Source organism: Prunus dulcis, chromosome 3 (assembly GCF_902201215.1).
Source record: "Prunus dulcis chromosome 3, ALMONDv2, whole genome shotgun sequence".
Taxonomy (NCBI): Eukaryota; Viridiplantae; Streptophyta; class Magnoliopsida; order Rosales; family Rosaceae; genus Prunus; species Prunus dulcis.
In genome coordinates, this window is record NC_047652.1 from 3,246,181 (window position 1) to 3,269,246 (window position 23,066).

The 23,066-nt window shown below is 37.5% G+C and overlaps 6 protein-coding genes across 11 annotated transcripts; 4 read left to right on the forward strand and 2 right to left on the reverse strand.

Moving 5' to 3' along the window:
* Positions 1 to 75: 75 nt before the first annotated feature.
* On the reverse strand, positions 76 to 3,146 carry LOC117620864 (protein MAIN-LIKE 2-like). The gene is made up of 6 exons (XM_034351107.1): positions 2,847 to 3,146; positions 2,179 to 2,297; positions 1,441 to 2,079; positions 1,142 to 1,309; positions 646 to 1,059; positions 76 to 552 (listed from the first exon to the last, which is right to left on the reverse strand). The coding sequence occupies exons 2-6, from the start codon at positions 2,272 to 2,274 to the stop codon at positions 367 to 369; spliced, it is 1,503 nt and encodes a 500-aa protein (XP_034206998.1). The 5' UTR covers positions 2,275 to 2,297; positions 2,847 to 3,146; the 3' UTR covers positions 76 to 366.
* Positions 3,147 to 3,753: 607 nt separating this feature from the next.
* On the forward strand, positions 3,754 to 5,548 carry LOC117622528 (sodium/potassium/calcium exchanger 1). The gene is made up of 2 exons (XM_034353236.1): positions 3,754 to 4,226; positions 4,890 to 5,548. The coding sequence occupies exons 1-2, from the start codon at positions 3,785 to 3,787 to the stop codon at positions 5,372 to 5,374; spliced, it is 927 nt and encodes a 308-aa protein (XP_034209127.1). The 5' UTR covers positions 3,754 to 3,784; the 3' UTR covers positions 5,375 to 5,548.
* Positions 5,549 to 5,771: 223 nt separating this feature from the next.
* Positions 5,772 to 8,986, forward strand: LOC117621420 (heterogeneous nuclear ribonucleoprotein 1). Of its 5 annotated transcripts, none has more exons than XM_034351888.1 (7): positions 5,775 to 5,907; positions 6,033 to 6,298; positions 6,418 to 6,458; positions 7,220 to 7,383; positions 7,508 to 7,610; positions 7,698 to 7,867; positions 7,957 to 8,986. In XM_034351888.1, exons 2-7 carry the CDS (start codon positions 6,081 to 6,083, stop codon positions 8,434 to 8,436), a joined length of 1,176 nt encoding a protein of 391 aa, XP_034207779.1. In that variant the 5' UTR covers positions 5,775 to 5,907; positions 6,033 to 6,080; the 3' UTR covers positions 8,437 to 8,986. The 5 variants fall into 5 exon arrangements, with proteins under 5 accessions (XP_034207777.1, XP_034207779.1, XP_034207781.1 ...); XM_034351890.1 differs by having other exon boundaries at positions 5,776 to 5,907; positions 6,001 to 6,298; XM_034351889.1 differs by having other exon boundaries at positions 5,776 to 5,907; positions 6,007 to 6,298.
* Positions 8,987 to 9,268: 282 nt separating this feature from the next.
* On the forward strand, positions 9,269 to 13,192 carry LOC117621421 (glyoxylate/succinic semialdehyde reductase 2, chloroplastic). Its single transcript, XM_034351892.1, has 12 exons — positions 9,269 to 9,600; positions 9,883 to 9,961; positions 10,070 to 10,135; positions 10,412 to 10,487; positions 10,568 to 10,623; positions 10,931 to 11,015; positions 11,124 to 11,184; positions 11,502 to 11,554; positions 11,628 to 11,698; positions 11,806 to 11,878; positions 12,645 to 12,749; positions 12,830 to 13,192. The coding sequence occupies exons 1-12, from the start codon at positions 9,414 to 9,416 to the stop codon at positions 12,986 to 12,988; spliced, it is 1,071 nt and encodes a 356-aa protein (XP_034207783.1). The 5' UTR covers positions 9,269 to 9,413; the 3' UTR covers positions 12,989 to 13,192.
* Positions 13,193 to 14,023: 831 nt separating this feature from the next.
* LOC117622969 (nucleosome assembly protein 1;4) lies at positions 14,024 to 17,711 on the forward strand. Of its 2 annotated transcripts, none has more exons than XM_034353788.1 (12): positions 14,024 to 14,403; positions 14,642 to 14,685; positions 15,044 to 15,139; positions 15,315 to 15,407; positions 15,589 to 15,676; positions 15,756 to 15,817; positions 15,898 to 16,085; positions 16,163 to 16,340; positions 16,441 to 16,484; positions 16,906 to 17,119; positions 17,257 to 17,293; positions 17,394 to 17,711. In XM_034353788.1, the coding sequence occupies exons 1-11, from the start codon at positions 14,337 to 14,339 to the stop codon at positions 17,278 to 17,280; spliced, it is 1,098 nt and encodes a 365-aa protein (XP_034209679.1). In that variant the 5' UTR covers positions 14,024 to 14,336; the 3' UTR covers positions 17,281 to 17,293; positions 17,394 to 17,711. The 2 variants fall into 2 exon arrangements, with proteins under 2 accessions (XP_034209679.1, XP_034209678.1); XM_034353787.1 differs by having other exon boundaries at positions 17,257 to 17,274.
* Positions 17,712 to 19,251: 1,540 nt separating this feature from the next.
* LOC117623541 (beta-fructofuranosidase, insoluble isoenzyme CWINV1-like) lies at positions 19,252 to 23,002 on the reverse strand. Its single transcript, XM_034354560.1, has 7 exons — positions 22,813 to 23,002; positions 22,599 to 22,607; positions 21,467 to 22,329; positions 21,026 to 21,184; positions 20,667 to 20,908; positions 20,483 to 20,573; positions 19,252 to 19,597 (listed from the first exon to the last, which is right to left on the reverse strand). Exons 1-7 carry the CDS (start codon positions 22,997 to 22,999, stop codon positions 19,421 to 19,423), a joined length of 1,728 nt encoding a protein of 575 aa, XP_034210451.1. The 5' UTR covers positions 23,000 to 23,002; the 3' UTR covers positions 19,252 to 19,420.
* Between the last annotated feature and the right edge of the window lie 64 nt (positions 23,003 to 23,066).

Sequence of the window (23,066 nt, forward strand, 5' to 3'; positions counted from 1 at the left end):
TTGGAGGAGGTACTGAGTTGTTCAAATCTCATGGACTTTGAATGAAAAAAGAAAAGTAACAATTATCTGGCAAAATATCAGAAATTGCCAATCGCAAATTTTCTAATGTTTCATTCATATAATTGAACAATCCTTACAAACTATGATTGACACTTCTGTCAATAAAATAATTGTCCATTTACCTTGCACTAAAGAATGCATTTCTTTACAGCTAAATGCATTTGTCACAGAGATTCCAAAGTGCATATTTCATCAGACTACCCCGAGCTGCTGCACCATGAGACTACAAAACAAATACTTCCAACATGCCCTGAAATCCTTGGTAAGGAGCTCCATCGCTTACTTTAGTCATAGTTACCAGCTGGATTATCCTCCCTCCCGCTTACGTTTGACAGCATTCTTACACCTACCATTTTTGGAATTCCCAACAACGTCTGTCAAACAGACATGCACTGTGCTCTTGATTTCATCAAGCAACTTCCTATCTTGGAATTCCATCTGTTCTACTAACAATGAATCAGCTATGTTTGCAATTTCTCTCATAGCAGCAGCCTGTAAGATAAAGAAAAATGAAACATAACTAAGTACAATTTTAACTATTATTAAGCGTTATTGACTTTGAAGAAAAAAAAAGCATAAACTTACTATTCTCTGAAACTCAGATTCTAAAGATTCAGGCCTTCCCACAAATTTACGGGTAATATTCTCATACCACTCCGTGTACGTGCTTTCATCAACACCTTCCTCACCTTCCAGAATATGGAGTCGACGCTCCAACCATTCCCTAATCTCTGAGCGCATTTTCCCTTTGCCCCCTGACTCCATATCCTTTGACAAGTCTACCCCCTGATCAACTGCAGGAATCTTCCTCTCCCATATCTGGACATCCTCTGGGATAGGTTGAGGCATGCCAAACTGTCTAAGACAACGATCAGGGAGGTGTCTTTCTGCCTTGCCAAAGCATATCAACATAGTTTTTGAAGTCCGTAAAATCATCTTATTTTTTATACCTTCGGGTATAACTGTGTAATCAAAATCTTTGTATGGAAACCACTTAACCTGAATGTCAACACCATACCAATTGTTCTCATCATCATCCAAGCAAAATTATATAAACCTAGAAACATGTATTTGGACTTACATCAGAAGGTTGAAGTGAATCCAAGGCCTTGCGGTAGGCAACAATGTTGGTTTTTGATCTTGATCCCGTTGATCTTCCTTTCCACCTAAGAGCAAATGGAAAATAACTATGGTTTGGCTCTTCATTGAACTTTGGTTGGCCAATATTCAGGTGATAATAACTCCAACACTACAAAGAATAACAACTAACACGAGTCAATGCATTATTGGGAAGTCATTCACGCAGAGAGAGATGCCAATAGCTCCACCGCCCCACCAGACCCAAATAAATACTAAACAGAAACAGCATGCTAATGTTACCTGCAGTAGTGTCAAAGAGCCACTGATTGTGCCTTGAGATTTAAGGGAGGCATTACCAAGAGCTCTATAGAGGAACGCCAATGCTGCTGCACCCCATGCATATTTTCCAGCTTCATCAAACTTTTCAAACAATGGAAGAAATGTAACAGATACTTTATTCCCAGTAGTTGTGGAAAATATTGTGCAACCCACAAGATATAGGAGGTAAGCACGTGTATGGCGCTCAATCTCTTCAACTGGTGCATCATCAGGACATCTAGAAAAGCACTCTCTCAACCAATTTAGCTTCAACATTCCTCCATTTAGGTCCTTCGGTGCTTTCCCGAGTAAGTCTTCACATACTGAGTGAGGCGTCTTCACTGGTACACCTATAACAGGATTTCCATCAATTGGTAGCCCAAGTATAAGTGCAACATCTTCAAGAGTTACAGTCATTTCTCCAACAGGCAAATGAAATGTATTTGTTTCTCTCCTCCACCTCTCAACAAGTGCCGAGATGAGTGAATTGTCAAGAACAATTGTTGGTATTGATCTAAAGTAGCTAAATCCGGCCTTCTCAACCAACTCAGCCTGTTTAGGTGTGAGTCTCCATTGTTCGAGCATTGAAGTGTGTTCATGACATCTAAGAACACCACGCTCCTATACATTTTGATTGAGATATCAGTACACATAATCAGTCAAATTATGGGCGGAAAACCAAGTTCTAAAAAGGATGAAGGAGAAAAGATATTGTCTAACCTGTCCATTCCAAATTGCTGAAGAGATATGATTATCTTGATCATAAAGTACAGACTTATAAATTGGTCCAGGATTTATATGCGACTCCATCTCCATTTGAGTCACTAGCTTAAATAATCCTAAACTCAGGAAAGGGAAACATTAAACTCTCGCCCCATAAATTATGCCAATAATAAAACTCTGTTGTGTGCATAAAATACAATTGCAAATAAACTATAGATAAGTTTGAAGTTGACTTTGCTTGAAAATTGAAACCCCTTTTACTGGAAAACAAAAAAGAAAGCTTTGATAAATTTGTTCCTCTGGAGACACCAAATGTAATAGAACTTTCATTTAAAAAATGTTTTAAGCTACAAGTTTTTTTATCAAAGCAACCAGAGTATCACTTTCAAAGCATCCAAGCTCATGCCTTTAATGAATTCTAAAATTTTGAAAAGAAAAATAGAAAACTGAAAATCTAAACCATAATAGAAAAATATACCCAGATTACCAGTGACGTACCCAATTATTTTGTAGCCAAAATAGGGCAAAACCTTCTTCCTTTTCATGAAAAAAAAAATTGAAACTTCGCAGTTTTGAAAATTTTATTTATTTTCCAACATTTCCCAGGAAACAAACGGAAACCAAAGAAAATTACAAATACAAATTAAAGCACAGAATATACTGACCTTAAATTAGTTGTGTACCAAAACTAGGGTTTGCTAAAAGGATCATGGAAGACTTGGACGAGGACGAGGACGATGAAACCCAGAAAACGACGACGATGAAGGTGTCGTCTAGGTTCAAAGAACCTTGGAGGATAAGTATGAAACCAGAGTCGTTTTCCCGTTCTCTTCTGAGATTTCAGTGAGATGGTGTCGTACTCTGGCGAACACCATCCAACGGTGAGAATTGCGGAGTCGTGTTATGTCATTTGTGCTGAGTTATAGCAAACGACAATTAACATTCCGTGTCGTGTTATATATGCCCATGTATATAACATTGGTTCTTCTTCTTGTATATGGTTGACCTACGAGAGACATAAAAAGGCAAAAAAAACAGAAAGAAAGCCCAAATTTCATATTAAAAAAGGAGAGCCCCCAAACACCAATCTTGCCGCCCATTAACCATTTAGTATAGTGATATTTCTCCTCTATAATGATGGAAGATATCCAAGTTTGAATACCTTCACCTATTACATCTCTCAAACGTCAAGAAAGTACGAATATTTCAATTAAAATGTAATGAGCCGACTACTTCTAAATTAATAATATATCGTTTCACATGAATATTTAACAGATAAATAAATGATGAAAGAATGATGAGATGAGATAGAGTTATAAACTCGAACATATATAAACATTAAAAAAAAAATTATATGAAACATAAAGTTTGGGCATTTTTGAATGATTGTACGCATTTGAAATTTATATAAATAAGAGCGTGAGTTATGGAGTTTTCGTTAATCCAAAAGAATCGATTACACTTTATACCAATGTGCTTAAATGAAATTTGGCTCATGACCTTTAAAAAGAAAAATAAATAGCTTTAATACTCACGTGCTTAACACGTGGGCACAAACTAAACAAAGGCAGAGGCAGCGACGGTTCAAAGTTCCTCCTACTCCATGGCAATGGAAATTGAAGTAGAAGACCATTCGAAACTCATACTGGAGAAGGGTCATAAGGCTGTGTTTGGAAGAGGAAATGGGTTCAGCACCAACGACCGTACAGTGTCTCGTCGTCACGTTTTGTTCGAATTTGAACACAAAAGCGCGAACCAAACAGAACCCAGCGTTTCATTTGAGGTTCTAGGGAAGAATCCCATATGGGTCCGGAGCCAAAAGGATGGGGGAGTTAGGGTTTTCAGGAGGTCGGAGAAGGGTGAGGTGGCGGCCGGTGATTGGTTCTGCGTGTCTGGGAAGAGACCCGTTTGGTTCAGAGTGAGAAATGTTGAGGTGGATGAGAGAGAGAAAAGGGTTTTGGAGAGTGACAGTGAGTTGGCTGAGGATTTGCAAAGTGGGTCTGAATTGGAAGGTCTTGATGTCTCAGGCATTGACCCTGTCAAAGGTTTGGCTCTAAATTGCTTCATGGTCTTGTTTGTTTGCTGTGAAAATTGAACAAATGAAGAGAAAAATCTTATCTTGAGATCTTTGGGTGGCTTTTTTATGTTTGTTTTCCTTTTTCTTTATTTGAGATGAGGTGTTAGTGTTCATGAGAGTGATTAAATGACTTCAATTCATGGGTTGCAATCACTTTCAGGTACAGTTTTAGTGATTCTTTTTGTTTGCGGAGAAATTAAGTAAAAATGAAAGAAATATGAAATCTTGAATTTTGTGAATTGGTACTGTTTTGAGAATCTTAGGTGTTACTATATGAAATTGGTAAAATGTCTGTTATCAAAAGTTTGAGAATGTTGTAATGAAGAATTTGAGGTTACTTCCTAGGTCATTGAACCCTCAGCATTTTGAAAGCACCTTCTTTATTGTGTTCAATTTACCTTTTGTTGGAAAGATTTGTACATTAAAATTGCTACCTTGTATATATGCTGTATAACAGATTTTGAGTTCTTTCGCCTGTAACTTAATTCATTCATAGCGGCTAACTTCTCGATTTGAGGCATTGTATCTGTGTATGCATATTTCTTGTTAAATTTTCTTCTTTATACTTTACGGTACCCAGAATTACCAGTTATGCTTGTGATGATAATGTCACACTCTTTCTGGAATGCAGAGTTTGGTTTTGTTGTAATGGGGCATGAGTTTGATCCCTATCCCAAACAAATGATCTGTGATGTAAAGAAGTGGAACTGGTTTCTTGAGGAACCTAGAAAAGAAAGCGAAAATGATGACGAATTTGAGCAGAAGGAGAGGAAGGGTGCGCCGAGAAAGAGGAAAAAAGGCGAAGAAAATGAGGATGAGGAGTGGACGGGGGAGAGTGAAGCTGATGAGGAGCTTGTTGCAAAGTTTAGAAAGGTAAATAAGACAAAATATTCTACAAGATCGAAGGCCAGTTTCAAACCTCAGAAGGATACAAAATGTGGTAGTAAAAGCTCTGTGCTGAAGAAGAAGACTACTAGTTTGGGTGAAGAAGATGAAACACTTGGAGGCTTCATTGTTGGTGAGGAGGACTTGGAAGAAGAAGAAGAACTAGAAGAAACCGATGAAGACGAAGAAGAAGAGGAATTTGTTGAAGAAGATGATGATGAAGAAGAGTAGAGGATTGACAAGCAAAAAACATGTTTTTGGTTGTGCAAGTTATGTTTTCCAAATGTAGCATCATGTCTGTCGTATGGTTTCTTAACCTTTCCTCAAAATGCTTTTGCCAACTAAACGACTTTGTTTTGATTAGAAGTATAAATATAAATACAAGTAGAATATTTTATTTATTTATTTTTAACCAACAGAGAGGAGAGATTCAAATTTAAGGGTAAATAAATTTTCTTTTTGGTTAGAGATCGAATTCAACACACCCATCCCATGTATTCATGTTTTACTGGTTATGAAAAGACCCATAAAATTTATATAAAAAAAACCAAAAAACCAGAACGACGACGTATTATATAAAGAAGTTTTATATATGCTGCGTTTTTCTTTCCCAGCTTCAATATAAATATCTGAAAATGCAAAATTGAAATTTTAAATTCATGCCCGGTTCTCGCCCGACGGCGCCGTTTCAAGCTAGGGTTTCTCTGCAGCCACAGAATCCAATTTCAACTTCCAACACTCTCACAAAAAACCTAGCTAATAAGGTATCTGACCCAAATTCGAATCTTAGGGTTCATCGCACTGCTTGCTTTGAGGATTTAAGCCAATCCAATGGCATAATTGCAAGCTAAGCTAAGGCTTAGTCGCCTACAAATTGATTCCTTTGCAGGTCTATAGGTATCAAAAAGGTGGAGAGGAAATTTGGGCCTAAGAACAAATGGAAGATTTTCCTGAACGCAGTCGTTTCGACGACAACCAAATCGCCTACAATGGAAACGAAGAATTTGAACAACCACCAGAGCAACAATATGAAGAATTTGAACAACCACCAGAGCAACAATTTGATTCGGGGCGTGGTTTTGAAACGAATCATAACGTAGATAGTGAAGGCAATGAGTTTAGGGATTCATTCAATCATCGTGATTCGGCTGCGGGGTTAGTTGGGTTTTGAGTTTTAAAGTTACAGTTTTTCTTGATAGAAATTTCAATTCTTGTGAATATAATTGAGGGTAGAATGAGAGAGTAACACTTGGGTTTGCTTTCTTATGTGGTAGAAAACTATTTGTAGGAGGCGTTTCTTGGGAGACGACTGAAGGTATTTGGTTAAGCTTTTGATTTCGTGTTTTTACTTGTAAATTGGAAACGGACATAGTTTAACGTAGTTTCACATCTGGGGTCATATTGATGTCATGGATTGTACATTTTGTGTTTCTTCATACTGGTGATCGAGCCTATCTTTTTGTAAGCCGTTGTTACTCTGAATGAAACTGGATTTATTTGTTTGAGATATCCAAGAATTCAAAGCTTGTTGCTTTACGTTTCATTTCATGTTGTAGATTCCGGCATCTACTAGATTAGTTGTGTTTGTTTGTTGGATATGGCCATCTAGTGTATTTTTGTGTGCCCTTTTGGCCATCTGGAGTTTTCTAGAATTTCCTCTGGACGAAAACATGTGAAATAGTTTTCGTTTTAAAAATTTCTATTAAATGCTATGGAGAGAGTGCAACTGGCTGCTATGATTTTCATTAATTTCTATGAATAAGAAAATCAAACACACCATTAATCTGTCTTCTGTTTCTATTTAGACTGTTTACTTAGTTACTCTCTCACGTAATTTTTGGCTTGCTGCTGAAGTACGTCATAGAATTTGTTGCTGTTAGTTAATTATGATAGATTATTTTAGTCGTTTTATGGTCCTGTTGCCAATTCAATTTCCTTCTTAAAACTTCACTTTCTTTTATGGAGGGAAAGGAGCTGGAATTGGAGCTACTTTCATTTATTTCCTGACCTGTTTCATTGTGAATAATATTAACTCCCCCTTATCCTTATCCGATTTTCTGATGATTTTCCTTTCAGAGGCCTTTACCAATTACTTCAGCAAGTATGGAGAAATAGCAGATTCTGTTATAATGATTGATAAACATTCTGGGAGGCCAAGGGGGTTTGGGTTTGTAACATTTGCTGATCCAGGGGTTGTTGATTCGGTTTTGGAGGAAGAACATGTCATAGATGGCAGAGTGGTAAACATTCATTGTCCTAGTGCCTAATAATATAATGTCATAATTTTCCCAAAACTTCGAATAGATTGTTGGATAGTTTTGTCTGACTCTGTTACCCGATTGGTGTTGAAATACTTTATACCAGGTGGAGGTAAAGAGGACAGTCCCGAGGGAGGATATGGGGTTTAAGGGGATATCGAAAAGAAAGAAGATTTTTGTTGGTGGAATACCAACGTCTTTGACTGATGGTATAGTAGAACCTACTTCATATTTTTATTATGATTGCAATAATTTTTTTTTCTTTCCTTTTTTGACATTATGGTATAACATTGTAGATGAGTTGGGGGAATATTTCTCTACATATGGTAGCATTGTTGAGCACCAGATTATGGTAGATCATAAAACTGGGAGGTCTAGAGGATTTGGGTTTGTCACTTTTGAGAATGAAGATGCTCTTGACAAGGTATTTTCTGAGGGCAAGATACACGAACTTGGAGGCAAACAGGTACAAGTTAAAGATTGATTAGTATATCTTTTCATGTATGGTTTCTGGATGAAATGTTTATAACGTTGGCACTTTAATGTTAAATGTAGGTGGAAATAAAAAAGGCTGAACCTAAAAGGGGTGGTGGTGATTTCAGTGGCAGTGCTCCCAAGTCATATGGTGGCTTAGGTGGTGCTGCAGCTGGATATGGTGCATATAATTCTGCAAGTCGGTACAATGGAAAAATGGGCAGGGGCTATGGTGGAGGTGGGTATCCCACCTATGGTACTTACAATAATTATGGTGGAAACTATGCTGGAAGCTATGCGGGTTTCTACGGTGGCTATGGTGGATATGGATATGGATTTGGGTATGGTGGACCCATGTATGGCAATGCTGGATATGCGGCCAGTGCATATGGCATGCCTGCTGGTTATGGTGGGAATACTGCCTATGGTGGTGGTAGAGGGTATGGAAATGGTGCTGTTGGCCGTGGTGGTGGTAGCGGCGGTGGAAGTTATGGTTCTGGTAGAGGATATGATCGGAGTGGTGGTTCTACGACCGGAAGATATCATCCTTATCAAAAGTGAGGAAAATTTTTGTCGACTTCATACTTTGTAATCAGCGTCCACCGACTGTTGGAGCATAGTGAACTTTCCTCAGTTGCTGCGTGGGAGCATCAACAAAATTTGCTGTAATTGTGAAAAAAAAAACACTCTGATCATATTTGTTAAAATTTGTGGTACTTTGCCCTATCAGACCGGTTGATTTGGAAGAGGAAGCAAATGACAACTTTGCCAGCATAAATGGGTCTCTGATAGGAGGTTTTCTAAGATTCTTGCACTCTGTAAAGCAAATTAATGTGCAGATCAACTTTTTTGCAAGCCATATAGAAATGCTACAGCTTATTTATGTCGCAACTTTTAATCCCAGGGATGTTTTTGATTGGAATGTCTTATCAGTTGCTTGTAGTTTTAAGCATCGTTTAGAACATATAGGGTTGGTCTGTGTTGTGTGCTCTTCTTTTGGTTGGCTAAAAAGGAAGTTGGAAAAGCAGATTGTAGTCGAGTACCTAACTGTAAGTTAAAGATTTTGGCCATCTTTGAAGTTTGAACAAGTTTCATTCGTTGTGCGCTTTTAGCTTTCTGACCTATACAACAAGCCAATTGTGTTTTTCCGGTATATGGTTTGCAGTTTGCCCTCTGCTATTGGAAATGCTATTGTGACTGTATTTAAGTTCAATCAGACGCTGTCACGCGAATAAAGTTATACGGCCAATAATCTCTTCCTTGGATATGACTAGAAAGTTCCTTATTGTAAATTTGTAACTTGTATTGGGCCATAAAAAAAAAAAAAAAAAATTAGCAATTGACAAATTGGAAATGTGGGCCTGTCCAATATGGGAATAGGATTATCCCGGCCAAGTTTTGATTGTGTCCAGAACCTCTTGGTGCCTTCGTCTCTGTGTCTACCCAAACAACCAAGTTTAGCATAAAAATGCGAGCTTTCCTTCAATGATGTGAGCCCTTGAAACGGAAAGACCAAAGTATTTTATATAGGCGTGGTTATGTCGTTTTTGGTCAAGACCACTAACTGTCACCATTTATCTTCCACTGCCATGGCATTGTGTTCAAGCTTTTGCCCTCATCTTCCAAACCACTTTGGAGGGAGACCTGCTTACTCATTCCCAACAAAACCACTTTCTTTTTCTTTCAAGGCTTTCTCTTCTCAAGCATCCAATGCTTCATCCAAAGGTATTTTCTTAATGTCTCTTCATATTATTTTACTGGGTAGTTCTTATTTTTCCCAATAATAATAATTTTTGAATAAAAAAACATTAACCAACAATTGAGCTTAGCATGCAAATGGGTTGTGGTGGAGATGGTGTTCCAAAGTTCCAAAGGATAGAATTTTTCACAGTTTACACTGAATATTGAACAGAACTTTCAGAATCACTGAGGTATTAGATATTTTGTAGTGTCTTCTGCTACATCTTTACGCCATCCACTGAGCTTGGTATTTTTAAATTCATGCAGATGAATTGACAACTCGTGTGGGTTTCCTTGGCCTCGGAATTATGGGTTCTCCGATGGCACAGAACCTCATAAAATCTGGGTATGGATTTTCAACATTTGACGATGCTCATTCATTCTTGTTTGAATGGTTAGAAAAAAGTCCCTGTTAAGGTTTTATGTTTTATGTTAACTATTTGGAATTTTATAGGTGTGATGTGACTGTTTGGAATAGGACCAAGAGCAAATGTGATCCACTCATCAGCTTAGGTGCAAAGTAAGTAATGTACTGGATATCAAATGAATATTGCTTTGTGCTCTCGCATCCTTTAGAATAATGCCCTTCAGCATAGATGATTAAAATCTTGATAATGTTTGAATTACATCCTTGAGACCTTCTTGTTAACGTCATGACATTCAGTTGTTTTCAGTACTAGTAGATTCACCAACAACAAAATTTCTTATAGAGTAGTTGTTTATTGGTAGTTTTCTTTTATCTGCACCTTTCAAAAGCCACAAGTGGGTTATCTCATTTAACTGAATGGTTATGCAGATATAAACCCTCTCCTGAGGAAGTCGCTGCATCTTGTGATGTCACATTTGCCATGCTTGCTGACCCTGAAAGTGCTGTGCGTATGTTTACATTTAGGTCTTTTCTTGCTTACTCTGCTACCACAGTAGGAGGAACTTATTGCTTCTTTTAACTCAGGTTGATGTTGCTTTGGGGAAGCATGGAGCTGCAAATGGGTTGAATTCAGGAAAAGGGTAATATTTGATGAATGCATCCCTTGAACATAAGCAATTTTAGTGTTCCAAATCATGAATCTTGAGTTAGTGCTAAACAATAAAAGTGTTGACTGGTTTCATATCAGGATATATGTTTTCTGATAACTATGCAGTTTTTCCACTTTTCTTTTCAAAGTTTAAGTTTATTTCTCAGTTCACCTTCCACAAAGCTAATTATTGTGGTACACTTCACCAAACACAACTTCCATCAACCTTTGATTTCCTCAAATATATTCTTCCTAAGCTGGTCAACAGCATTTATGTTACTCTCTCTGGACATCTACAGGTATGTGGATGTTTCAACTGTTGATGGTGCAACTTCAAAATTGATTAGTGGACATATCAAATCCACTGGGGCATCATTTTTGGAGGCAAGCTTTTTATTAGTTTTATTTCTAAAATATGTGCAATGCGTCTGTACAATTTCATTCTTTAAGTTTAAGCATGACTAAATCCAATTATTGGTGTTTTTTCTATAGGCTCCAGTTTCGGGCTCAAAAAAGCCAGCAGAAGATGGACAACTAATTTTTCTCGCTGCAGGCATGCAATCTTCTTGTTTTCGTTATTGCATTTCTGAGTACCATTTATTTATGCTTATTCCTGTCACCAATATGAATGCAAGATGCCAAAAAAAAAAAAAAAAAATGTAAATGAATGGAATTTGTAGTCATTTGCAAAATTGTGCTGATTATATTTGTTATTGAATATGTTCAAGGATCTTTTTCTAGTAATAACATCAGTGCACTTCAAATATCGTCTATTTTTCAACATGTAACTCTTTTTGCCCTTTAAAGTTTCATGTTCCATAGCATGTGGAGGGACCTCAGAGAAACTGAATCAAAGTTGAAATCTTTCAGGTGACAAATCTCTCTATCAAATAGCAGCACCGCTTTTAGATGTCATGGGGAAGGTATTGGCTTTTCTTCAACTAGCCATCCAGTTACCTGTTTCTATTTTGTGCTTATGTTAACAATTCCCTCCAGTCAAGATTTTACCTCGGGGATGTCGGAAATGGTGCTGCTATGAAACTTGTTGTGAACATGATCATGGGAAGGTAATGCAGTGTTTCATTTCAGGTAATTCCCTTTATTTTTTGGTTGTGTTGATTCACGGTTGTTATTCTGACAGTGTATTCTTTTAACCTTTTTCTACAATTTCTAGTATGATGGCATCATTTTCTGAAGGCTTGCTTCTCACTGAGAAAATAGGACTGGACCCAAAAGTACTAGTTGAGGTACTCTCCAGAACATGCCTAATCTTTCTGCATTGTTTTCTTTATATTACCTTTTATGAAACTCCTTGTGATTCAATATTTTTCTCTTAACCGGATTGTAATCATTTAAACGTCTCTGTCTCTTTATGTTTTTCTTTTCTTTTTATCAAATTTTAGGTGATGAGGCAAGGTTGATAAGTCATTTAGTGACCGATTAACTTACCAATTTCAACAGTATAGGGCTTTGAATCTATGACCCATGTAGAGAATGATTCTTCCATCTGGGAGTGGACTAAAGAGTATCAAGGTTTATAGAGCTAAAGCATTGCCCATGTTCGATAAATAAATAAAAAAGGCATTGCCCATGTTCGATAAAAAAAAGGCAATGCCCATGTTTGATAAAAAAAAGAAGCAGTATTGTCCATGTTCATAATGATTCACAGTGACATTAATGGGCGAGAAGTTTCATTCAGACAACTGATTCCAATTCCTTGTTCAAGTCCCTCATCCAAACAGACCCTTAATGAAAACTGATCTGTAATGGAGAGGCAGATTAATTGGCTAGAAAGGAGGCCTGATTGGAGAGATTTTATGAGAGATGATGTTCTCTCTCTATCTTTTATTTTCTGTATGCTGTATGCTGTATTTTAATTTAGGTTCTTTGAGTTATTGTCCTTGAAGGGTTGCTTGTTCTTCATTTTCTCATTGATAAAATTGTTTTTATGTACCAGAAAGAGGGAAAAAATCCCAAGAAGTATGAAATCATTGCATTCCCATGGTTTTGCAGGTCATCTCGCAAGGAGCCATTAGTGCACCAATGTACTCGGTCAAGGGCCCATCAATGATTCAGTCCCTCTATCCTACTGCATTTCCCTTGAAGCATCAACAAAAGGTGAGTTAAGTTGCCCTCACTGCCTTACGCTATATCATTAACCCCCTGACCTAATTGTACACGTTCATAAATGCTTGCAGGACCTGAGGCTTGCTCTGGGATTAGCAGAATCTGTTTCCCAATCCACGCCAATCGCAGCGGCTGCAAATGAACTATACAAGGTAGCAAAATCACATGGGCTCAGCGACAAGGACTTTTCAGCTGTCATTGAAGCGTTGAAACCAAAGTTGCAGCAATAGGCAAAGTAGTTGATAGTCAATTTTTACATGAAAGTAACTATCAAAGTGAAATCATATCTTACACATTTCTCAATTGTTTTGTTCTTCTTTCTTTTATTTTCAATGATTAAGGGCATGTAGGGAAGAGTCCAATGAAAATGATCAATTCTGTGGCGCCTTAGCCCTGTGTAGAAAGTTGGATATTCTCTTGCTTTTTGCTCTTTACAGGTATCCCAGGCCAGCTATTCTTATGATCTTCAACTTGGTAGTTCAGTGTGATGATACTTATTTGACCACAAAGAAAGGAAAGTGATGGAAATTCCATGTACAGGTGTATATAACGTTCCCCTCTTCTCACAACTCAACTCGAGAGGAGCATTGCATATACCCGTTATATGCCAGAGAATATTTCCAAATTTAGGCTATGGTAATGGCTTTTATGGAGAGTAACATATAATTCTCTTAAAAGCCTATGCATAAATGGAAAAATTGTTATGTGTGACATTGGCACTATGCTGACATGTCACGTGATGCTCCGAATCCACTCACGCTCTAAAATGTAATGTAATCGAATCGAATCTCCATGTATTCGACTTACGGACATATATTAATGATTGTATGCATTACAATTGGGTAGGTTCTTGTAGCATGACATCGGTACGCCACATAGTGTTAGCACTACACAAAATTGGGTTACATGTGTAGGTTTTTGTAACGCAACATTGGTGATTCGGTATGCCATGTAATGTTATCAATGCACAAAATTGGGTAGATTTTGTAACACAACATCGGTATGCCATGTACATGGTGTTATCAATGTGCAAAATTGGGTAGGTTTTTGTAACACAAAATCGATATGCCACAAAATTGGTAGGTTTTTGTAACACAATATCGATATGCCACGTGTAGTGTTATCATTGCACAAAATTGTGTAGGTTTTTGTAACACAACATCGATATGCCACGTAGTGTTTACCACTGCACAAAAGAATTTCACACTGATTTGGATTCTAAGCCTCTCCACCATTATAAATTTGGCTCTTCCCCTTCATGTTCCACACACACTGATTAACAGATAAACACCAAATTGGCGGAGGTGGTTTCATGTTTTGAGTACAAACTAAAGCCTCAAGAGAGAGTTTGTCAGTTGCTGTGACTTGTCAGTGGCTTTTTCAAACTCACCCAATTGGTTCGTGGAGCCGACGGGCCCCACCCCCACAGTATAAAACAACTTCTCCTAGGTTTAGCCACGAGACGAGAGACTGAGAGAAAGACTCGCTTCTCAATCTCCCTCCCTTTTTCTCTCCACTTTCCCTCTCTTTCTTTCCCTAGGGTTTTGTATTTTCTCGCTTCCCAAACAGGTTTTCAAAATGAGCAGCAACAAAGATACCTTCGACATGTCCGACCTCGGCTCCTCCCTCCCCGCCGCTGCCGCCGGTAATACCTTATCTCACATTTTAAACCCTATTGTATGTGTAAGGGGAAATATTTGAATTCTGTTGCGTGAAAGCAAAAACCCTGAAGCTTAATTTTGGTTTCTTTATCTCATTTTGCAATTGGAATTTGGCTGTGGAACTATTTTTAAGGCCTTTGTGTGTTGAACTTGAGAATTTTATTGGCATTTTGTTATTGCAGTACTTTGAATTTGAACTCTTTGTTTGGCTTTTGTGTATAGCTCTTAGTGCAGAGGATCGTGCTGGTCTTGTTAATGCTCTTAAGGTGAGGTTCTTTTGCCATGTTGTAATTTTTTCAATAGCAAGAAAGATATGTGGTTGCTGTTTCTTGTGGTTCTTATGATGATCATCGTATGGTTAAAATTTAAGTTTGGTATTGGAAATAAAAACAAGTTTTTTTTATTTTCTTTTAGGACTTCCAGTAGGTTTGGATAGTAAATTTAAAGTTTTTATATAAATGAATTGAATTATGTTCAAGCGAGCAAAAGTAATCCAAAAGATCAAGTTTTTCTTTCCTCAGTTCTACTAAAAAAAATTTAATCACTTATTGGTGTGGTCTGCCAGGGTCCTATTTTCTTATTGGTAATTCTTTTTAAGTTACTTATTGTTGGTGTTGTTTGCAGAATAAGCTTCAGAGCTTGGCTGGACAGCATACTGACATATTGGAAACTTTGCCACCTTCGGTCAGGAAGCGTGTTGAGGTTTTGAGAGAGATACAGGTTTGTCTGCCTTCAAATTTCATTACATAAGTGTTATTCTGAACTTTTTGTACCAAATCCTAATTTTATGGATGAGTATAACCTAAGATTGAGAATAAACAATAGGGTCAGTAGAAATAAATTCGTGCTCAATCATAGAGCTCCTGAGTACCCCATATACGTCCATATCTTGCAGGGCCAACATGATGAGCTGGAAGAGAAATATTTTGAGGAGAAAGCTGCATTGGAAGCAAAATACCAGAAGCTTTATGAACCTCTCTACACAAAGGTATGCAGTGTCTCAATAGGCATTTAGTTCTTATTACTTTGATGTTATGCTGTCTTACAGTTTAGAAATTTTCGTGTTTAAAATTCATCTGAAGTTGAGTTTTGTGAATTGGCTTTAAACGTGCTGCTATATCCAAGGATGATGTATGTGTCTTTCTGGTTAATGTGACGGTTGATTGCAGAGATATGACATTGTTAATGGTGTAACTGAAGTCGAAGGAGTGAAAAATGAAGATGCACCAGACCAAGAAGGAGATAAGGCCACTGAAGGTACCTCTCAAAATTCAAATCTTTAATGATTTCATGCACTACCCTTGAGTTTGATGTTGGATTATTCCTTTTGATGTAGAGAAAGGAGTGCCTGACTTTTGGCTGACCGCAATGAAGACTAATGAAGTACTTTCTGAGGAGGTGGGTGATTTTATTAGCCATTTACTGTGCTCATTTCTTGAATTGATTGTGGAAATATAATAAGCTGTTTCCTGGAATAGATTACAGAGCGTGATGAAGGTGCACTCAAGTATCTCAAAGATATCAAGTGGTGTAGGATAGACAAGCCAAAAGGATTCAAGCTGGAGTTCTTCTTTGATCCTAATCCGTATTTCAAAAATTCTGTCCTGTCAAAAATATATCACATGATTGATGAGGACAATGAGCCTATTTTAGAAAAGGCGATTGGGTAATTTTCATATCTGTTGTTTTACTGAATTTTTTCCCCTTTTTTTCCTCTAATTCTTAAGTTGGATTACCTTGTAGGACTGAGATTGAATGGTATCCGGGGAAAAGCTTGACACAGAAGCTTCTCAAGAAGAAGCCAAGAAAGGGATCAAAGAATGCGAAGCCCATGACCAAAACTGAAGATTGTCCAAGCTTCTTCAACTTCTTTAGCCCTCCTCAGGTCCCTGATGACGATGATGATATCGATGATGATACTGTAAGTTTGGTTTCATTCATGATATCGACGCTATTGAACTGGTTAATGATGATATAAGCAAATTATTTTAAACTCTGATGTGTACACTTTACGGTGACAGGCTGAAGAACTCCAAAGCCAGATGGAGCAGGATTATGATATTGGGTACGTTAATGATATTTTTTCTTCTTTAATGCATACTGTGTAGTTTCTCTGACATTTGGCAAGGCAGTAAATGTTGGCAAAACAACAATTTTGTATTATAGATTGGATTTGTTGTGAATTTGGTGAAGTCTGATCAGTTAGTTGGGATGAGTCTTGTAAATTAAAAATGCAGTTCAAAGAGCTGGAATTGTAACATTAGAAAGAGATGGAAATTGACAATGTACTCAGGATGCTTGAAGAAGGATCACATAACATATTGTGTACATCACATTCTACATAAACAAATTGTCATGCACAAGAAGTAAATAATGGCTTTGTATTGACCCATCCAAGTACTCATGCATGGGAAGCTGTATGGCATTCTACCTATCTTATGTTTTGTATTGGTATTCTATTGACATGGTACTGGTGTTATGTATAGTTCAACAATTCGAGACAAAATCATTCCTCACGCAGTATCATGGTTCACTGGAGAGGCTGTTCAAGGGGATGAGTTTGAAGATTTAGAAGATGACGATGATGATGACGTTGATGAGAATGATGATGATGATGATGAGGAAGAAGAGGAAGATGGTGAGGACGATGATGACGATGACGATGACGATGAGGAAGAGGAAGATAAGGGCAGGAAAAAGGTATATATAAATCAAAATGTATAGATAGGACATAACATATACAATCTGCAGTTTTCATTCATTATGATATTAGAATGTTGTATTAAGTTTTAAGTTGTCAAGCCTGCTAATATATCCATTTTTATTGGATTTTGCAGCCATCTGCTGGATCTAAGGTGTGATGATTTAACAGTTGTATGTTTTTTTTTGTTTTTTTTTTTGTAATTTTAAGATTTTCAGCAACCCTCACTCAGGGTTAATGACTTATTTCCTGAATTACCGTGTTCAATTGCAGAAAAGTGGTAGGGCACAAGGTGCGGAAGGTCAGCAAGGGGAGCGCCCTCCCGAGTGCAAGCAACAATAGTGACAGTTATGAATAGAAGGGCTTGCGTGGGTGGCTTCTGCTTCTTGAGAGTTGAGTGTTTGATATTCCTTGGTATTGTTTGGGGAAAATCGTTGCCCACCTGGTGCTTTGGGTTTTATTGCTTCTGTTGGATGTTTAGGTTGGCCAGTGCTGTCTATGTCCTATGAAACCCTAAGTATATTTATTGACACATTTCTTTTTCATTGTTTGTTTATTAAATATAGCAAATGCAACATGCTTTTATCATCCTGTCACTCCGATAAGCACATTTCTTACATTTCCTGACCATATTACTAATCACATTTCTCACGTGATATGTATTAACGGCCACCCTTTTGCATCCTTGCGGGTCACCGTGAAGTTGCATAAAATTCCCAGTCATATCTCAACCCTGCATCACCCCCCAGTGATCCCTTGCTCATGTTTAGTACCATCTAAGCTGGCTTTCAGGACACGCTTAACATCAAACCCATTTGTCGATGTGTCAAATTCACACNAAAACCCTAAAACTCTCAGATTCCAGTGCTATTGGCCCAACGAACTGAATGAATCAGAGATGGGTGTAGGCTTACCCAAGTTTTGGATTGTTGGGCAACTGGAGATAGATCTTGATACATTCATAACAGTTATTAAAAAGATGAGCAAAAATCATCCTAAAATCATAGCAAGCCCACAAAATAACTGACCATTAGGATCTATTTGTCCAATTCATGACCACCAGGAGATTCACGTCAAACTAGAAAACCGAGAAACCAGAGACAAAATGTGAAGAGTCGATAATTAGCAACAGCAAGTTAAATCAAGATGTGTGAATTCCCCCAAAAAAAAAAAAAAAAAGAAGATAAAAAAAAAGGGTGTAGATATACCATTGATCCAATTCTTTGGGAGGTTGGGATGAGACTTAAAGCTGAACAGCACCTTGGTCTTATGGTGCTTCTGGAGAGAAACTTCCCTGCCCCGGTGCTAATGTCTCTTTCTTCTTATCTCCCTCTTTATGATTTAACAAAGAAAGGGAGATATTAGCTCCGAGGTAGGGAATGATTTTTCGTGGTTTTGGAGAACATTGAGAAACGAAAGGATAGTGTAGTTTTATTTGGGCACATATATAAGAGAAACCAAGCTGTGGCTGGTCTAGCTAATGGAGACCAAGTGAGAGGATAAAAGTTACAGCATGTAGATTGTGATTGTTCTTAACCCAAGGAAAATATAAACAACAACAAAGAAGAGGGAAGCTGTGATTATTCTGATTAAAATTTTCAGTTCAATCAACTACAAAGAAGATGGAAAGCCACCACAAACTGGCTCTTTGTGGCTCTTGATGATCATATATACTTAAGCAGTTTTAAGAAGAGTACTTTTAAAGAAAAAGAAAAACTATCCAATTGTTGAGCTCCATTTACAGTGTGATCTAATAGTATGAACTATCAATTTATAGATCATCTCTTGTTTAAAAAAAAAAAATCAAATCAAATCAGAATAATTTAGAGATATTTATTGAAGAACCCATTTTAGTATGACATATTATACCACAACTCATATAGGGCTTATTTGGAGAAAAAAAACTCAACACTAGCCACTTGTCATTTTCTAATTAGTTCTTCTTAGTCTATTAAAATTTATAATAACTAATTAGAAAATGACAAATAGCTAATTTTGGGTTTTTCTCTCCGAATAAATTTTATAAGAATTTTTGTATAATATATCATGTTAAAATGTCCAATAATTTAACCAAGAGTGCTATATACTGTAATTCTTATAATCTTCTAGGTTGTAGTAAACAATTGAAAGCTAGTGGGAAACTTGCAGCAATCTCGATTGAAAAATAGTTTTAATAGTTATTAATCTCAATTATGTGGAACCAAGATCATAAGAATGAATAATATTTCCAAGCTTTTCTTCTCCTTCTCCCAAGAGTCCTCTCCACTAGATGTATATATATGTATATAATTATAATTAATTCAATTGATTTCTGCTGTTTTCAAGCTCCATGCACTCCCTGTGATTTTTACATCCTCGGTTCCATAATTGAAGGCATACAAGTGGGCATCAACATCAATGGCCAATGTGGGATAAACTCTAGCTGTGATGCACGCCTTCCCTTGTCCGGCAAAGCTCTCCACTATGGAGTGATCTATCTGCAGAAGATGCAAAAATTTCAAATGCATTAGGACAAAAAATTTTATTATCCTGAAATGGGTAAAAGAAAAAGGATGAACTGAAAAAGTATAGGCATGCACATTGTTGAGTAGGAACCATGGCATGAAGTTGGTTTGGTGGTATATGGAATGAAGAGTGTTCGCTTATAAAGAGTGCAATTTCTAATTGTAGGTTCACGTGAGTCTCACAGTGAGATTCATATGCATCAATAGTCATAATATAAGTTAGTTACACATTCACGAATGACACAACTAACTGTAGCATTTCTCTATCAAAATTATTAAAGAGTGCGAATTAGAAATTGTAGGTTCATGTGAGTCTCACAATGAGATTCACATACATCAATAATCATAACATAAATTAGTTACACATTCGCGAATGACACAACTAACCATAGCATTTCTCTATTATAATTATTAAACTATTTTGATTAATGGAAAAGAATCTAGTCTAAGGTGGTCCTAGCACTTAAATGGTGCAATAGGCATCTTTTTAAAGCTCAAACACATCATTTACTGTCAAAATCTTAACTATGTTAGAAGTTGCTTTGTATAATTTTAGAGTTGTGCTTTTTATTTAATTTCAGCCATATTTGATTTGAAAATCAAACATATATAATATGGTCAATGTAAAAGCGTGAAGGTGGGGTCAGTTTGCGTTGAAAGTTTCAAGGAAAATCAATACAGATAAGATTCTCAAGGTTTGATGGAAATTTCTGGTGGGCAAGACTTTTTAAACTCTCCCATGAATCCAATGCGTGGAGGAGCTCATGATGATCATATAGAAACACTGACTTTTCAACAAAGAAGAATAGCATGAATTGATTTTAAAAAACCCTATTTGATTGGTTCACGGCAACTTACCAAGCTTCTTAGTGAGAGCTTCTCATGCAGAGGATCCACCTTTAGAAAAGCCCCATAAGTGGTCTTATCATTATCCTGATTTAAGGAAGACCTACCAACCAAACAATAAAACAAACATTAAAAAAAGAGCTAACAATTTGAAGTTTTGTTAGATGGAGAGAGAGAGAGAGAGAGAGAGAGAGACCTGCTTTGGTCACTGCAGAGGAGCACCACATATTTGTTGTTGTGACCTTTGAATATTCTGTAGAATACTGCTGTGTATTCTTTCAAGCCCTTTGAAGCCAAAACTAGTAACCCAAATGGCCCTAAACCTCCTTTAACTGATGCACCCTTTTGGCTACACAAAAGTTGTGGGTCTGTCCAACTTGGGTCTAGAACTTCTGCTTTCTTAAAATCACTTATTTCAAAAGTAATATCTACATCTGCCTGTAAGACAAAAGCAAATAATACCAAATTTATTTTAGAAGTGCTTTTTAGTATAAAAACGTGGCAAAGTGACATTACAAAATCTATATAAAAAATTTAAAAGGAAAAAGTACCCACCTGTGCTGCTGTGACACCAAGTACTTCATGCACTGATCCTCCCTTAAGCACACTGCTTGGCAACTTGACCTCCTTTTCACGCAGCTTTTCTATTTCAGCCACTGGCCATTGTACCAATTGTTTTCCAGATTTATCAAGCCAGATTTTCCTTGGAATTGCCTGCAAAAGTCAATGCAAATACAACATGGCTTAGTTCACAAGTTCACAAGCCAGCTAATTGAAGACTATTCCAATAGGCATTGATTGTGATGACCCAAGTGGGTAGTTGGTAGGTCTAGTCCCTTGACCAATTTATAAATGTTAGAAATCACACAACTTCATCAAAATAGTTATGCGTGTAGCGAGTAATGTTTTCTTGTCAAACTTACGTTACGTGCAGAAAAGAGTTAATTCAGATCCACAACTTCTTTTCGTGCATATAACTATCTGTTTATTTTATACCTGAATTCCAGACCATCCCTTCTTGGTATCATCCTCCACACTTGAAGATTCATTAATCCAACCCCACAATATCCTACGGTTCTTAGAACTGTCGAAGAAAGTTTTTGAAGCATAAAACTTCCCATAATCATATCTCAAGCCTGCGTCACTCTCCACTGAGCCCTTATCCGGGATATAGATATCCTTGTGAATGTTATATGTCCCAATTGTATAGTACTCTCGCTTAGTGTTGTCCAAGCTAGCCTTGAGCACATGCTTCACATCTGGACCATTTTCTGATGTGTGAAGACCATTTTGCCCCTTAATTGAGACTGGGTAAAAATCTGGACACTCCCACATTCCAGTTTTCTTTGCTGAGTGAAGTGGGTGTTTGGCCTTGACCCAGTTAAGGAAATCTTTGCTCCTGTACAGGATTGCAAACCCCGTTTGGTCCCTCTTGCTTCCAATGATCACCCTCCATCTCTTATCTGGGCCTAGCCAAGCAGTGGTTGGGTCCCTAAATGAGCTTGCATTGATTTGGTTGGCTTGGGTGGGTGCCATTAGTGGATTTTGGGGGACCTTGGTCCACTCCCTAAGGTATGGGTCTGAGAGGTTCTTGGGATAGGCCAGGTTCTGGACTTGTTCGTTTTGGGGGTTTATTCCGGTGTATAAAATGACCGGTTTGCCCCCAGGGAGGATCGTGGCGGATCCCGACCAGCAGCCGTTGATATCCGACGGCTGCGACGGGTAGATGGCGGCATCATGTGGGGTCCAGTTAACAAGATCAGTTGATGTGGAGTGGGCCCACACAATGTTCCCCCAAACTACACCTTTGGGGTTGTATTGATAGAATAGATGGTAAATTCCCTTNTAAATCAATGGCCCTGAAAAGAGGCATTAGCAGATTGAGATTAGAGAGTGCCCAAAAAGCCCAAACCAAAATAGGAATATAGAAAGTGTGACTAAAANTAAAAAGAGCAAGAATATAAAGCCACAAACCATGACTGGTTGACTTGCTATGATATTCATTCAAATCAAATGCATCACATATATAGTTTCATAGAAAATGAACCAAACCCAGAAAATGTAAGAGAGAGAGAGAGAGAGAGAGAGAGAGAGAGAGAGAGAGAGAGAGAGAGAGAGAAAAACTAACCATTAGGATCTGAGCAACCAAACAAGTCCATTTGTCCATTCCACAATCAGAACAAGTCAAATGTCAAAAACAAGAAGCAAAAAAACAAATGTTAGAGCTATAAACAATATAGACAAAGACAAGTGAAAGAACAAAAATGAAAAATGAAAAGAACGAAAAGAAAAAAAAAAAAAAACCAGAAATGAAGAGAATTTGTAGGTGAAGATATATATACCATTGATCCAATTCTTGGGAGGCTGGAAATGGTAACCAGTTCTGTAGGGTTCTTTAACTTGGTGGTGTGAGTCAGCTACTAGGGAAGTTTGAAGGTTTCTGTAAACATGGTGAGAAGCTTGAAGCAGAAGAGCCTGGCCTAGCCAAAGAGAGAGAAAACAGTAGAGAGAGAAAGAGGAGATGGCCATGATGGCTTTGCAGGAGTGACAAAATAAGGCAACACTCTCCTGGGTATTTATAGGAGCAGCCTTGCCC

What these genes read in the sequence shown, in the direction of transcription:
- LOC117620864 (XM_034351107.1), bottom strand. Translation starts at nt 2,274, where the DNA reads ATGGAGATGGAGTCGCATATAAATCCTGGACCAATTTATAAGTCTGTA. An exon ending in CAGCAATTTGGAATGGACAG is followed by an intron (nt 2,080 to 2,178) that starts GTTAGACAATAT and finishes CAAAATGTATAG; the next exon opens with GAGCGTGGTGTTCTTAGATG. An exon ending in AATCTGAGTTTCAGAGAATA is followed by an intron (nt 553 to 645) that starts GTAAGTTTATGC and finishes TTTATCTTACAG; the next exon opens with GCTGCTGCTATGAGAGAAAT.
- LOC117622528 (XM_034353236.1), top strand. Translation starts at nt 3,785, where the DNA reads ATGGCAATGGAAATTGAAGTAGAAGACCATTCGAAACTCATACTGGAG. An exon ending in AGGCATTGACCCTGTCAAAG is followed by an intron (nt 4,227 to 4,889) that starts GTTTGGCTCTAA and finishes TCTGGAATGCAG; the next exon opens with AGTTTGGTTTTGTTGTAATG.
- LOC117621421 (XM_034351892.1), top strand. Translation starts at nt 9,414, where the DNA reads ATGTCGTTTTTGGTCAAGACCACTAACTGTCACCATTTATCTTCCACT. An exon ending in TTTTAGATGTCATGGGGAAG is followed by an intron (nt 11,555 to 11,627) that starts GTATTGGCTTTT and finishes AATTCCCTCCAG; the next exon opens with TCAAGATTTTACCTCGGGGA. An exon ending in ACCCAAAAGTACTAGTTGAG is followed by an intron (nt 11,879 to 12,644) that starts GTACTCTCCAGA and finishes ATGGTTTTGCAG; the next exon opens with GTCATCTCGCAAGGAGCCAT.
- LOC117622969 (XM_034353787.1), top strand. Translation starts at nt 14,337, where the DNA reads ATGAGCAGCAACAAAGATACCTTCGACATGTCCGACCTCGGCTCCTCC. An exon ending in AGGTTTTGAGAGAGATACAG is followed by an intron (nt 15,140 to 15,314) that starts GTTTGTCTGCCT and finishes CATATCTTGCAG; the next exon opens with GGCCAACATGATGAGCTGGA. An exon ending in GAGCAGGATTATGATATTGG is followed by an intron (nt 16,485 to 16,905) that starts GTACGTTAATGA and finishes TGTTATGTATAG; the next exon opens with TTCAACAATTCGAGACAAAA.
- LOC117621420 (XM_034351886.1), top strand. Translation starts at nt 6,081, where the DNA reads ATGGAAGATTTTCCTGAACGCAGTCGTTTCGACGACAACCAAATCGCC. An exon ending in CATCGTGATTCGGCTGCGGG is followed by an intron (nt 6,299 to 6,417) that starts GTTAGTTGGGTT and finishes CTTATGTGGTAG; the next exon opens with AAAACTATTTGTAGGAGGCG. An exon ending in ATGTCATAGATGGCAGAGTG is followed by an intron (nt 7,384 to 7,507) that starts GTAAACATTCAT and finishes ACTTTATACCAG; the next exon opens with GTGGAGGTAAAGAGGACAGT.